This window comes from Scyliorhinus torazame, chromosome 9, assembly GCF_047496885.1.
Source record: "Scyliorhinus torazame isolate Kashiwa2021f chromosome 9, sScyTor2.1, whole genome shotgun sequence".
Taxonomy (NCBI): domain Eukaryota; kingdom Metazoa; phylum Chordata; class Chondrichthyes; order Carcharhiniformes; family Scyliorhinidae; genus Scyliorhinus; species Scyliorhinus torazame.
The window spans coordinates 34,855,978-34,871,994 of record NC_092715.1 but is presented as its reverse complement, the minus strand read 5'-3'; the positions used below and the strand labels follow the sequence as shown (position 1 = coordinate 34,871,994).

General features: G+C 47.5%; 1 protein-coding gene across 1 annotated transcript in view; it reads left to right on the top strand.

The window, feature by feature from the left end:
- LOC140429147 (15-hydroxyprostaglandin dehydrogenase [NAD(+)]-like) overlaps positions 1-16,017 on the top strand; it is a 131,095-nt gene that overhangs the window by 16,177 nt on the left and 98,901 nt on the right. The window contains exon 2 of the mRNA XM_072515776.1: positions 11,832-11,955. Within this exon, the coding sequence (XP_072371877.1) occupies positions 11,832-11,955 (124 nt within the window). The remainder of the gene's footprint in view (positions 1-11,831; positions 11,956-16,017) is intronic.

Sequence of the window (16,017 nt, the reverse complement as noted above, 5' to 3'; positions counted from 1 at the left end):
TCCAGTGTCACCGAAGCCAGATGAAGCAGTTGCGAGTTCTGATCGGGCAGCGTGTAGTCAGCCGTGCTGGGAGCCAGGGGCCCCATCCAAGATGGCGTCACCCATGGGTCGCACATGGTGTCCGGGGATGAACTTTGCAGGCGGCGGTGTGGGCCGGGCTTTGCGGGCGGGGATGATTCGCCTGCTCGCAGACGAAACAGTGGGGCCCGGCGGCGTTAGCGGGCCGTCTCGTAGCGCAGGCCTGCAGGGTCAGGGGGAAGGTCTGTTGTGCTGCCGCTGCGGGGTGCCACGCAGCCCAGGGGGCAGCCGCGCGATCGGGCGCATAGGATGCGCGTTTTTATAGGCAACGTCCATGGACCCTGCCAGGACCCGTGCCTCTCTAAGTCCCAGGGTATCCTTTTCTAGGAGTCTTCGGCGCATATCTGAGGAGCTGCTACGAAGGGATCCCTGATTAAAAGTTCCGTGTGCTCGCTCCCCGAAACTTGCGGGCAGCCACAGTTTCGGCCCAGCACCAGTGGCGCCCGGTAGAAATCTTCCAACGATTCCCCGGGGCTTTGGCGTCTAGTTGCAAGCCGGTGATGTGCGTAGACCTGATTTACAGGGCGGATATAATGTCCTTTTAGCAGTTCGATCGTGGCATCATAGTCCTCCGCCTCCTCGATAAGGGTGTAGATCCCAGGGCTGACCCTTGAGCGCAGGAGGTGCATTTTCTGTCCTTCTGAGGGGGTGCCTCCGGCCGTCTCGAGGTAGCCCTTCAAGCACGCCAGCCAGTGTTTAAATATTGCAGCCGAGTTCTCCGTGTGGGGGCTGAGTTGAAGGCACTGCGGTTTGATTCGGAGATCCATCCTTCCAGCTTAAAACTAGTAGATTAAATTGATGCGCGATCAATTACACTCAAGACGAAGTGATTCCATAACTGAAGGCTTTAATCTACTAGAACCTGTTCCCCAGCAGCTTCGGTACAGAAAGTGAAGGCTGCTGGGACGGCACCATCTCTTATACTCTGCCTGTCAGGGTGGAGCTACGTAACAACAGCCAATGGTAAACTCCTGGGTTTAACCAATGGTCATCAGCCTCTTGGGTACCGCAATACCTGGTACTACCACAGGTATGCTGATAAACTATTGTGTAGATTACATCACAAGGACAGATACCTGTGGGCAAACCAGGGATCGAATTGTCTGGATAACCTGTTCTTCTTGTGATGCAACCTAGAGCCATTGAACCATAGAAAAGATACAGTGCAGTGGGGGCTATTTGGCCCATCCTTTCCATGCTGCCCCCAAAGGCACCCAGGTGCCCTTTCCAATTCCATCTTGCTGCCCACGATCCATAGCCCTGTAGAGTACAGCACTTAAGGTGCATATCCAGGTACTTTCTAAAAGAGTTTATTGTCTCTGCCTCCACCACCAGCTCAGGCAGCGAATTCCAGACACCCATCAACGTCTGCATAAAGAGGATTTTCCTCATTTCCCCTCTGATCCTTCTGCCACTTAGCTTGAATCTGTGACCCCTGGTTTTTGAACTCTGCCAAGGGAAACAGATTCCGCCTGTCTACTCTGTCCCAACCCCTCACAAATTTTATACCTCAATCATGTCACCCCTCAGCCGTCTCTGTTCTAAGGAAAACAACCCCAACCTTTCCAATCTCTCCTCATAGCTACAATTCTCCAGCCCTGGCAACATTCTAGTACATCTTCTCTGCACTCTCTCCAGAGCAAATACATCCTTCCCGTAATGTGCTGACCAGAACTGCACACAATACTCCAGTTGTGGTCTAACCAGTGACCTGTACAATTCCACCATTATATCCCTACTTTTGAGTTCTATTCCTCTGCCAGTGAAGAAGAGCATTCCACATGCCTCCTATATAAACTTATCTACATGTACTGCTACCTTGAGGGACATGTGCACTTGCATGCCAAGATCTCACTTCATCACTTCGTCAGTATATTCCCGTTTATCGTGTATTACATTTTGACCTCCCTAAATGCATTCCCTCACACTTATCAGAGTTGAACTCTATCTGCCACTCCGCCAACACATCTATATCATTTTGGAGCTAACAGCTATCCACTACAATATCTGTTTAGCACAGGGCTAAATTCCTGGCTTTGAAAGCAGACCTAGGTAGGCCAGCAGCACGGTTCCATTCCCGTGCCAGCCTCCCCGAACAGGCGCCGGAATGTGGCGACTAGGGGCTTTTCACAGTAACTTCATTTGAAGCCTACTTGTGACAATAAGCGATTTTCATTTTCATTTTTCACTATACAGCCAATTTTTGTGTCGCCTGCAAATTTCCCAATCGTGCCCCCCACGTTCAAGTCCAAATTGTTAATATATAAACTAAACAATAGCAGATAACAATAACAGAAATGAAAGGCACGTTTCAGATACTAAAATTATAGACTTGGGTAAGGCTGACTTTAACAGGACAAGGCAGAGACTGTCCACAGTAAACTGGGAAGATGTTAAAATTATAGACTTGGGTAAGGCTGACTTTAACAGGACAAGGCAGAGACTGTCCACCGTAAACTGGGAAGATGTTAATGTGTCAAACCACTGAAGATCAGTGGAGAATATGTAAAGAAACATTTAATGAGATACAGAGTGAGTGTATACCCCTGAAAGGGAAAGGTTCCAATTCACAAAACAAAACAGCTATGAGCAACGAAAAGGGTTAGGGACAGCATAAAATAAAAGAAAGGGTTTACAAAAATGCAATACACAGCACGGATCCGAATGAATGTGATAGATACAGGGAACAGCAAAGGATCACAAAGCAGATTATAAGAGCTACTGAAAGGGATTATGAAAGGTAACTGGCAAGGGGCATCAAAAGCAATAAGAAGGAATTCTATAGTTATTCAAAAGGAAAGAAGGTGGTCAAGAGCAATGTAGGCCTACTAAAAGCTTAAAATTGAGATATTGGGCGGGATTCTTCCACCCCATCTGCCGCAAGAACGCCACGGGCGAGACACGGACAATGGAGAGGTCCATTGACCTAGGGCGGGATTCTCCGGTCGCTGGGCAGACGCGGCGAGAGAATCCTGCCCATTGTCACTGATAATGGGGAAATGGCAGACATGTTGAACTTTGTCTCAGTATTTATAATAGAAAAGGAGGATAACTAGCCGGATGTTCCAAAAAAATTAATAGTCGATAAAGGACAGGGCTTTAATACAATTAGTGTAAGTTCAGCATCACTAACTAGGAAATTAATGGAACTAAAGTGTGACAAACCCCCAGGACCTGGCGGTTTCCATCCGGGCATGTTAAAGGAAGTAGAGGACCACATTGTAGATGCCCTAACTATAGTCTTTCAGAGTTCCATAGATTCAGGAGTAGTTCCTCTGATTGGAAAATTACACATGTCATTCCACTTTTTAAGAAGGGTGAAAGGGGGAAACCAAGTAATTACAGACCAGTTAGCCTAAAATCTGTGGTGGGGAAATGTCTGGAGTCAGGGATGGGATAATTGAACACCTTGAAAACTTTGGTCGATCAGAGAGAGGCAGCAAGGATTCATGAAGGGAATCTTTTTGAAGAGCGGACTAAGATAGTGGACAGGGAATGCCTATGGATGTTATTCATGTGGACTTCACAAGTCCCCCACAAAGAGACTGTTAACTAAGGTGGAAGCCCATGGATTGAGGGCAAATTGACATGATTAGGAAATTGATTGAATGGAGATAATGGGTAAATACTCTAATTGGCAGGAAGTGACTAGTGGTGTGCCACAGGGATCTGTGTTGAGGCCTCAATTATTCACAATATTCATTAATGACTTGGACGATGGCACAGAATGCCATATATCTAAATTTGTGGATGATACAAAGTTAGGTGGCACTGTGGACAACCTAGTTGACAGCACAATATTGCAAGGAGATATTGACAGGCAAGCAAGTGTGAGGTTATCCATTTTGGACCAAAAAAGGATAGAGCAGAGTACGTTTTGATTGGAAAAGGTTAGGTATAGCGGATGCCCAAAGAGACTTGGTGGTTCATGTGCATAGGTCCTTAAAAAGCCACGAACAAGTGCAGAAAATAATCAAAAAGGCCAATGGAATGTTAGCCGTTATATCGAGAAAATTGGAACATAAAGGCACAGGGGTTATGCTGCAGCTTTACAAAACCCTGATTTGACCCCACTTGGAGTCACTGTTCTGGGCACCACACCTTAGGAAGGATATTTTGGCCTTGGAGGGAGTGCAACGTAGGTTTACAAAAATGATACCTGGATTGCAGGAGTTTAGTTACGAGGACAGTTTAGACAAATTAGACTTGTTTTCACTCTAATTTAAAAGATTAAGGGGTGATATAATCGAAGTATTCAAGATATTACCAGGGAAAGGCAGGGTAGATAAAGATAAACCATTTCCACTGGTTGGAGATACTAAAACTAGGGAGCAAAATCTAAACATTAGGGCCAGCCCGTTCAGGAGAGATGTTAGGAAGAGTTTCTTCACTCAGAGGATGGTAGAGGTTTGGAACTCTCTCCCACAATCAACAGTTGAAGCTAGACCTGTTGTTGATTTTAAACCTAGATAGATAGATTTTTGGTAAGCAAAAATATTAAATGATGTGGGCCAAAGGCAGGTTTATGGAGTTATGTCACAGATCAACCATGATCTCATTGAATGGCAGGACAGGCTTGAGGGGCTGAATGGCCTACTCCTCTTCCTGAGCTACTAGATTGACAAGCATAATTTTTAGCACACTTAGTATGTCCTGAGAAGAATCCATCGAATACTTAGTGCAGAAGGAGGTCATTCGGCCCACTCAGTCTGCACAGTACCTCTGAAAGAGCACCCCACCTAGGCCCACTCCCCATCCTAGCCCCTTAACGCCATCTAACCTGCACACTGTTGTGTTATGCTTCTTCGTGTAGCATAAGCTGCTTCCTTGATGTATGCTTTGACAAAGGAAGGTCCAGACTTTGTAATGAGTTCAATATGTTTATTGAACTATTAACACAGTTCTTAAATGAGTTTGACCCTCCTGCTAATCTAACTGTAGTAACTCAGTCTAACTGAACCAGTCTGCTCCAAGCCACTTGCTGGGTGTGATGCTTCTGATCAACCCTGATGTATTCTCTAGATGTCTGTCTGTGGAAAGAGACAGAGCATGTGTGCCCTGTCCTTTTATATAGGTTGTGTAATGCCCCTTGTGGTAATGCCATCACTGGGTGTCTTGATTGCTCATTTGTTGTGTCCTATTCTAAGTGTTCATTAGCTGCATGTTTGCATATCATGACATATCCGGTGCTCCCTCTAGTGGTTACTTAGTTATGGTGTATTTACATTAACCCCTTGTGTATATACAGTGATGCATATCACCACCCCCCTTTTTTCGTGTTACATATTTTCTGTACTTGGTTAAAGAAAATTGAACAAAATATACAGATAAGTGATGACATGTACAAGTCATGATGACAGTGATGATTATACAATACCAAATAATATTTATGAGTCCAAAGTTCATGAAGTTATATGGTCGAGTGGCTTTCTTGTTTTCTTATTGAAGTGTCGATGTTGATGTTGTCATTTTCTTGTGATCGCCGTCAGTGTCCCTCTGATTAAGCAACCAAGAAGTCATCAGGAGGTGTTCAAATGGTCAAATCACTTCATTGTCTGATTTGGACTTGATGCACAATCAATGACCACTAAAGTGAGGTTGCAGTCCAACTGAAGGCTTTAATAAGCTAGATGTTACCCCCAGCAGCTCAGGTACAGAATGAGGGCTGCTGGGACGGCACGGGTTCTTATACCCCGCCTATCAGGGCGGAGCTATCATACACTCTAACCAATAGAAAGCATACAGTTTCCACCAATGGTGCTTTAGCCTATCAGGTACCGTAATACCTATAATACCACATTCACCCCCTGTTTAAAAAAAAAGAGTCCGGCGGGGGTGGTGGCCAGAAACTACAAAACATAACAACATGGTATAATTAGTTATGGAGGTATCGTAATACTTCCGTACAGTGTTTAGTAACTATTTACAAGTCTGGTAGCTATGTACATTTGATGGTTTATATTTACAGATGACAGTTAAAATGAAGCAATCAGTCGATCGGGGGCCCTGGTCGTCCTCTGTGATCGTCGGAGCTTCGGTGGTGACTCCGGTGGAGGTTCGGGCATCTGTGACTCCGGGAGCGTGGCTTTGATCTCCATGGCAGCTTCATCACCCCTAGATGGCGCTGGTGGGGAAAACGGCTGACCTGGGAAGGGAGCGCCTGCGGGGGGCGTCGGTGGGTGGGGGGGCCTAGACGGGGGCGGCGGAAGGGCCAATCCTCATGTAAGGTGCTGTGGTGGAGGGGAGGGTGGGACTGGTGGCTGGAATGTGCGTGGGGTTCCGGCGGACGCCAGGTCCCGTAGGGAGACCGTATCTTGTCAGCCGTCGGGGTACGCCACGTAGGCATACTGCGGGTTAGCATGGAGCTGATGGACCCTCTCGACCAACGGGTCCGACTTATGACACTGATCGTGATGAATGGTGGAGCAGGCTCGAAGAGCCAAAAGGCCTACTCCTGCTCCTACCTTCTATGTACCTATGTATTTTCATAAATACCAATCTGTTTCACTAATACCCTTTTTTGGAAAGGAAATCTGCTGTGGGACGGCTCAGTGGTTAGCACTGCTGCCTCACAGTGCCAGGGACCCGGGTTCGATTCTGACGTTGGATGGAGTCTGCATATTCTCCCCGTGTCTGTGTGGGTTGCCCCCGAGCGCTTCGCGTTTCCTCCCACAGTCCAAAGATGTGAAGGTTAGGTGAATTAGCCATCCTAAATGTCCAAAGGTTAGGTGGGTTATGCGGATGGGGAAGGGGACTGGGTCTGGTTAGGCGGCACTTTCAGAGGATCGGTGCAGACTCGATGGGCTGAATTGCGTCCTGCACTCTAGGGGCTCTATGGAATGTTAACCTAGATTTTATGTTCACATCCTGAAGTGGCACTTGAACCACAGCCTCCCAGCTCAGGAGTACGAACGCGACCAACGGAGCAACAGCTGACATTGAAGTGCTATATAATTGCAAATTCCAGAATGATTTCTGTTGAGGAGGATGGATAACCAACTGTTAAATAAAGATGATGATGATGTGATTGTGAGTGTATAGCTGAAAAGATGCTGAGAGTTAATTTATTTTGTGGAAGAAAAGGCCAGTGGTAGTTACACACGTTGTGGTAATTGCTGAAGGTTTACCAGACTGATTCCTGCAACGGTGGGTCTGGCGTATTAGGAGAGATTGAGTCGGTTAGGATTTTATTTGCTGGAGTTCAGAAGAATGAGGTGGGAATCTCAGAGAAACCTGTAAAATTCTAACAGGATTAGGCAGGGTAGATTCAGGAAGGATGTTCCCAATGACGGGGCGGGATTCTCCATCCCCCCCCACCGGGTCGGAGAATCGCCGGGGGGGGGGGGGGGCGGCCTGAATCCCGCCCCCGCTGGCTGCCGAATTCTCCGGCGCCGGGGTTTTGGCTGGGGCGGGAATTGCGTCGCGCAGGTTGGTGGCTGCTGGCAGCGGCTCCCCCGGCGACTCTCCGGCCCGCGATGGGCCGAGTGGCCGCCCGTTTTTGGAGAGTACCGCCGGCGTAAATCACAACAGGTCCTTATCGGCGGGGCCTGGTCGGCCTGCAGAGTCCTCGGGGGCGCGGGGGGATCTGGCACACCGCGGGCGGGCCTGTGCCATGGAGGCACTCTTTCCCTCCGCACTGGCCGCTGTCAACCTCCGCCATGGCTGGTGCGGAGAAGAAACCCCCCTGCGCATGCGCTGGGATGACGCCAGCACACGCTGGCGCACCCGCGCATGCGCCAACTCGCGCCGGCCGGTGGAGGCCCTTCGACACCGGTTGGCGTGACGCCAAGCCCTTCCAGGCCGGCTGGCGCAGCGCCAAACACTGCGGTCCCGGCATAGCCACCGTAGGTGCGGAGGATTCCGCACCTTCGGGGCGGCCCGACACCGGAGTGGTTCACACCACTCCTCGACACTGGAATGGCCTGCCCCGCCGGTTCGTGGAGAATCCCGCCTGGGGTGTCCAGAACCAGGCATCACAGTCTAAGGGTGCAGGGTAAACCAGAGAACGCTCTGCCTGTGGAATTCGCTACCAGAGAAAACAGTAGAGGCCAAAAATTGTAAGTTTTCGAGAAGGAGTTAGATATAGTTCTTGGGGTTAAAGCGATCAAAGGATATGGGAGAGGGGGAGCAGGAACAAGTTACTGAATGGATGATCAACCATGATAATGAATGGTGGAGCTGGGCGGCATGTGGCCCAGTGGTTAGCTCTGGGACCGTGACGATGATGACCCGGATTTGAATAATGGCTATCGGTCACTGTCCATGTGGAGTTTGCACATTCTCCCCGTGTCTGCTTGTGTTTCACCCCCACAACCCAAAGATGTGCAGGGTAGGTGGATTGGCCACGTTAAATTGCCCCTTAATGGGGAAAAAAAAAAATTGGGTACTCTAACTTTATTTTTTTTAAATAATGAATGGTGGAGCAGGCTCGAAGGGCCGAATGGCCTCCTCCTGCTCCTTTTTTCTATGTTTCTGGTATCTGCTTTTGTAAAGCATTCCAGTGAGTTCAGTTGTGGACAAGGACATACAACAGCTTATCGTAACAACAATGTACCCAGACAGTAAAACCAGACAGCCAGACAGGAGGTAGGTCGAGGGGGGTAAGATTGGGGAGCGGCCAACAAATTTACACAAAAACCGTGAACCCAAAATCAGCCAAAATAATCTGATGGAGCTGGAAGCAAAGGATGCAAGACTAAAACAACAAGTATCTGCATTTACCTGGCCCTTTAATGTAATAAAATTTCCCAGAATCCTTCACAGGAGTATTATGAAATAATATTTGGCACTAAGCTTCGTAAAGACATAATAGGCTGGTAAATGTTGGGGTGAAGAAAATGATGGGCATACACAAGGCCAGAGTTAGAAAAAGGCTGATATCTTGGAAAGATGTGGGGCTTGAAAAGGTTAAAGAAATTGGCAGGGGCAATTTATTTTGTGCCTTTCGCAATTTCAGGATATAGTAATGTTTAACACCGTATAAATTACTTTCTGTTGTTAAATAGTAAATGCAACAGCAAATTTGCACCTAACAAGCACCGAAGAAGCTCTCACAAACAGCAGTGACCAGATAACGTCTTTTTTTTTCTGGTTATGGTGTTTGGGGCCAGAGATGGCCAGGACACCGCTGAGAATTCCTCAGCTCTATTCATATAGTCCTGTGCATATTTCACATTCACCTGTGGAGGAAGGCAATGCCTCAGTGTAAAGTCTCAATGGAAGATTTGCACTCCCTCAGCGCTGGACAAAATTCTTGCCTCTCTTATTGGTTCAAGTCTCTGGAGTGTGAGTATGATTACCTAACTCACTGAAACAAGGCTGAGGAGCAATGTTGCGCACTGTAATGAATCTGGGGAACTCTTTACCACAGAGAGCTTTAGAGGCTCGGTTGTTAACTCCATTCAAGACTGAGATACGGGAATCAAGGGTTATGGGGAAATGGCGGGGAAGTGGAGTTGAGATTATATCAGATCGACCATGATCTCATTGAATGGCGGAGCAGACTCGATGGGCCAAGTGGCCTACTTCTGATCCTCCATCTTATTGTCTTAGGGTATTGACTAATCAGAGCCAACTTGCTAACTAATCAGCATCCACTTCTCATGCAGTTTGATTTGTTGTATTTGAATATTGTTGATCCCTTTGAAATTGGGCATTCTTGCTTCTGTCCTGATAAGTGCAAGATGAAAAGCTTTGACAGCTTGTTTGCGTTTTCAGCAGTAATTTTACAACTGAGATTGATAGAATTTTGCTAGACAACGTAGTAAAAGGATATGGAGCCAAGGCAAGTGATTAGCCATGATCTGTTGGAATGCTTGAACAGGCTTGAGGGGCTGAATGGCCTGCTCCTATTCCTGTGTGTCATTAATTCTCTGAATCTACAGCCCTGAATTCCTTATGTAAAAGGAAGGAGGCACTTCCTTTCACTTTGGTGCACATTGTTGCTTTGGCTCTTTAACACAGGGTGGTTCTCACTGAAGGACATGTTTGTTATCCGTTTTGATTTCATATATATCTTGTTCGCTACTTAATTTAGCTTTTTATTTCAAGTGTGGTTGAATGATGGATGCCCACCGCTGTGCACTTTCCAACATCAACCCTCTTACTCTCACTGTTACCGTGGAATTCCTCAGAGTCAGCTCTCGTTCTACCACCGTAGCTTCACTGGGAATGTGGCAGAAGCCCGCTTAGGTGGGAAATTGGGATTCCCAGTGAAATTATGTCAACGGAGGAGCAGCAAGTTCCCAGGAAATACCCGGCCTATCTCTCGGGTCATAGAAACATAGAAAATAGGAGCAGGGGGAGGTAATTTGGCCCTTTTGAGCCTGCTCTGTCATTCATTATGATCCTGGCAGATCACTCAACTCAATAGCTGATCCCGTCTCCCCCCCCATATCCTTTGATCATCTTCGCCCCAAGTGCTATATCTAACTGGTTCTTGAAAACAGTGTTTTGGCCTCAACTGCTTTCTGTGGTACTTGATTCCACAAGCTCACCACTCTCTGGGTGAAGAAACCTCTCCTCATCTCAGTCCTAAATAGTTTATCCCGCATCCTCAGACTGTGACCCCTTGTTCTGGACTCGAACACCATCAGGAACATCCTTCCTGCAACTACCCTTCTAGTCCTGTTAGAATTTGATAGGTTTCTTTGCGATTTCCCCCCCCCCCCCCCCCTTACCGCCCGCCTCATTCCTCTGAAGTCCAATGTATATAATCCTAACCAACTCAATCTCTCCTCATACGTTGATCCCGCCATCCCAGGAATCAGTCTGATAAACATTCTGTGCACTCCCTCTGGAACAAGAACATCCTTCCTCAGATAAGGAGACCAAAACTGCACACAATATCCCAGGAGTGGTCTCAGCAAGGCCCTGTATAATTGCAGCTCCTGTACTCGAATCCTCGCTATGAAGGCCAACATACCATTTTGACTTCTTTACTTCAAATAGATGGAAGATCTCTCAGGCGCCTTTTTTCTTTGTCTTTCTTTAAGATCAGCAGCAGGAGATGAGCTTCATAAATTCCATGAAGCTACAACAGTGGAATCGGAGAAATGATAAACAAGTGGAACAAATGAAATAAGAAACCCCGAGGGCAGTACAAATAAAGATCTTGTGCGATCACACTTTTTCATAAATTACTGTCCAGCTGAGGCCCTTTGTTTTGGTTTATGCCAATCTTGCAGATATTTTTGACACCCAGATAAAATCCATTCCCCGAGCATACACAGATTAGAAACACGCTTTGGCAATGTTGCAGTGGGTATTAATTGAACCGTGCCTTATCTAAAGGCTTATCTTCAAACGCTACACGAAGCATAGATGATAGAGCCCCGGCACATTTTGAAGTTTTATAAAATTGCAAATTGTTATGCAAACTTGAATTAGGCCTGTCTGAGTTCCGCTCAGCTGCAGGCACGAAGTTCAGACCTGAACAGATTTGTCAGCTTTGATAGGTTTCCAACATTGTAACTGTGACAACGTATCAAAAAAAACCTCGCTGGCTACCCGGCATCTTGGGACATCCTGCAGGTCTGAAAGGCACTTTCCTTCCTTTGTTGGCATGGATGAAAATAAGGACTTCTTTCCATAGTTGCAGAGTCTTCTGCCAAATACTAATAAGCGTTGAAGATACTGCTGCCACATTTAAATAAAATGTGCAATGGATTGCCTGTACTGGAATAATTGTTTTCTCATCTCATTCCCCATCATCTTTCTACAGTTCGTGTAAAGGTCTATTCTTCACCTTTCAGGTTGTTATATGTGATATCAATCACGCACAAGGCGCAGATACTAAAGCAGAGTTGGATCAGAGGTATGGGCCTGGTAGAACGACATTTATGGCCTGTGACGTCACATCTCTTCCCCAAATGAAAGGTCAGTAAAATCTGTTTCACAGTTTGTACACTCAAAGGTTTATTGTCCAAGGGCATTGAACCGTCTGAAAGTAACTTGCTCCTCCAGTATTGATGCATTACTTGAAGGCAATCTCACTCTGTACAGCAGCTTTGTTGTCCAATGGTTGCTGATCATGGCTTATGCCCCCATATCACTATCGGGTAAGGTGAGGAGGGCAGGCACCAGGAACTACCTCAGTTTTTATAAGGATCAAAACAGTACTTGTTGGCGTTATTCTGTACTGCATTCTGGCCATCTAGATCACTGAGCTGATTAGAATGTATTCAAAAACTGGCAAATCAAATGCCAAAAAGTGTTCATACCACCTGACAATTAGACCGCCAAATATTTGCAAGATGCTCGCGTGAGTCTTAATTTAGAGGAGCACACTTTTGGGAGTGAAGCATGGAAGTGGGATCAGGCAGTACAGAAGGAAGCCCTTCTGCCCATTGTGTTTCTGTCAGCCCTCTGCAAGAGTTACCCAGTTAGTCTCACTCACCTGCTAATTCTGTATTGCTTGGCAAGTTTCTCCCTCTCAAGCACTTGTCCAACTTCCTCTTTGAAAGTTATTGCTCAATCTGTTCTCCTCACCCTTTCAGCTCGTGCATTTCAGATCCTAGCAATTGACTGCATAAAGAAAATCTCCTCGTCTTCCCAGCTGCTTCTTGTGCCAATGTTTCCTGAAGTCTATGTCCATTGGTTACCACCTAGCTGGCCAATGGAAATTCAACCTCATTTACTTTACCAAAATCCTACATTATTCATAATCTTTTTCTTGTCACAAGTAGGCTTACATTAGCACTGCAATGAAGTTACTGTGAAAATCCCCAGTCGCCACACTCCGGCGCCTGTTCGGGTACACTTCGGGAGAATGGGCAGCATGGTAGCACAGTGGTTAGTACTGTTGCTTCACAGCACCAGGGTCCCAGGTTTGATTCCCGGCTTGGGTCACTGTCTGTGCGGAGTCTGCATGTTCTCCCATTGTCTGCGTGGGTTTCCTCCCGGTGCTCCAGTTTTCTCCCACAAGTCCCGAAAGACGTGCTGTTAGGTAATTTGGGCATTCTGAATTCTCCCTCTGTGTACCCGAACAGGCGCCGGAGTGTGGCGACTAGGGGCTTTTCACAGTAACCTCATTACAGTGTTAATGTAAGCCTACTTGTGACAATAAAGATTATGAAAAAAAAAGATTATGATTCAGAATGTCCAAGTCACCTAACAAGCACGTCTTTCGGGACTTGTGGGAGGAAACCGGAACACCCGGAGGAAACCCACACAGGCACAGGGAGAACATGCAGACCGGTCCGCACAGACAGTGACCAAACCGGGAATCAAACCCATTTCCCTGGCACTGGGAAGCAACAGTGCTAACCACTGTGCCACCCCATTCTGAATGACACTGTTAAAATACCTCTATTCTTTCTCGGCTCTGAGGCAACAATCCCTGTCTCTACAGAGAACAGACAACTATTTCCATTCTTGCAAATCGCCTCTGCACTTTCTTCAAGGCACTGAAAGTCTTCATTCCTAAAGTGTGTGCTGCCCAGAATTAGACATGGTAATCCAGGTGAGACCGAGCCAGTGGCTTGTGATGGTCATTGCCCTTATAACTTTCAGCAGGTAAGTATATAATTTGAGTTTGCATGAGATTTGTTATTAATTATGAACAAAGAAAGAGCGTCTTTTGTTGCTTTGTATGACGCACTAAATGTTTCTGCTTAATGCTTCCTGCACTGTAAATATTAAAGTGCTTATTACAATATGAGATAAGGTTTTAATTGGGGTCTGCTTTTGGTCTCTGATGATTAAAAACTCTGCACGTAATTTCTTTCCTGTTTACAGTATGCATCTGAAGTATGGCTCTCACACTGTCAGCCAGCCAGTGAGATAGCTGGGAATGGCAATTTGGTGGCATTTACATGCAGAATGTCAGCCTTGACTCAGTTAGTTGCTTCTGAATCCAAAAGGCTGTGGGTTCAAGACCCACTCCAACAAATCCAGCACAAAATCTTGGCTGAAACTTGATTGAATCATACAAGACCCTGAGGGGTCTTGACAGGCTGGATGTGGAGACGATGGACAAGATCAAACAGCCACGTTGTGCCTGAAAGGCAGCGCGCCGTGGCGCAATGTGGCATGTCGAAGCCGCGATCTAACGAGACCCCGCCCATGTGAGGGGGATCACTTTTTGGCAAATCTGCATATTAGAGCGAGACAACTATTCTCACTTTAATATGCATTTTCCCGAGGCACGCGACATGTGGGATCTATCCCCTTCGCCCCAGAGACCTCGGACAAGCGCCATTCAGTCCTGGTCTCCACAAACTGGGACCAGTCAGAACGGCACTCGTAGGGATTTCCCAGGGGATCGGAGGTGCTTGCCTTCTGAGCAGAGTAGCACCCTGGCACTGCTTATGCCACCTAGGCACCTTGGCACTGCCAGCCTGGCAGTTCTCGGGTGGCACTGGCAGGGGCACTGCCAGGGTACCAAGCTGGCATTTTCTAGCGATAGAGCCAGGGGGGATGTTGATGGGAGGCAGGGGACCAGGAACCCCCTCATAGTGAGTTGGGGCTTGCTGGGGATCAGAGGTTGCGTCGGAGGCTCCAGAGATCGGGATGGCAAAACTGGCGTCCTGCTCTCTCGCTACACTGAGGAGTTCTGCCGAGCAGAGCTCCTCAATGCAGAAAACAGGGCTCTGTGTGGCCTCGGCCATGCGATCCCCGCTGAGGTCCCTATCTAACCGGGGCTACTTTTCATAGCTGGGTGTTTCTCTGCGTTCCGAGTGCCGGGAAACATGCAGCTAAACGCACTCGCTATGGGACTTTGTTCCCATTTCGTTAAATCGCACCCGATGCTTCCTCTTGTGGGAGAATCTAGAACTTGGACCACTGATAAAAATTAAGAGATCGCTCATTTAAGATGGAGATGAGGGTCTCTCAGAGAGGCCGTGAGTCTCTGGAATTCACTTCCTCAAAAGACAGTAGAAGCAGAGGGCGGAAGTGTCATATTTCCTGGCAGAGTGGCGCAGTGGGTGGGAAAAACGGGGTGGAGGCTGCCAGCCCCTGGGGCAGCTTCCTCCGCCGAATTATTAGGCACTTGGAGAAAATAAATTGAAGAGGCAGGTCCCACAACGTCACACTGGTGGAGCGGGTAAATATTGAACCTACGCTGCCAGCAACTTGGGGTTTAGAAAGATCGGGTCGCCCTCCCTATACAAAGTATTAGAAAGAGAACACGCCCACCCACACTATGGAACTCCGCACCCCCCTTCCCCACCCCAGGTAATCACTGCATCACACCCCATCACAGAAGCACCCCGCCTTGGAACTCCACCCCCCCCCCCTCTCCCCCGCAATGGAACACCTCCACCATGAAAGACCACTCTGGCACTGTCTCCGGCACTGCCTGGCTACTGTGCCCAGCACTGTCCGGGCACTAGCCCTGGCACACACCCCTGGCACTGCCACGGTGCTGCCCTGGACTGCCCCAGGCACTTCAGGGCACTACCCCTACAGACTCACTCCCCCTGGGGGCTATACCCACCTGTATGCCTCCAGCGGGTTCTGCTCGCCAGGTGAACGCCATGATGCCCTGTCGCACTAAGGACCCTGGTTCGACCCAGCCCCGGGTTACTGTCTGTGTGGAGTTTGCACATTCTCCCTGTGTCTGCTTGGGTCTCACCACCACAACCTAAAGATGTTCAGCGTAGGTGGATTGGCCAGGATAAATTGCCCCTTAATTTGAAAAAAAATGAATTGGGTACTTCAAATTTAAATAAAATGTATGATGCCCTGTCGTGATTCACGTTGGTGTGAATGGGACTATCAGGAGTAAAGGCCTGATAATTATGCTTAAATATATTGAGATCAAGACCCCGGCATTCAACATCAGGATATCCATTACGTCTTTGGCGACGTAAAATGTGCTTTAGGAATCGCACAGAATTCTCCGTCCCCGTCATCAATTCCGCCCTCCAAAAATGGGAGTGAAAAATTACCCCCAGAGTCTTTGAATATTTTTAAGGCAAAGCTAGTTAGATTCTT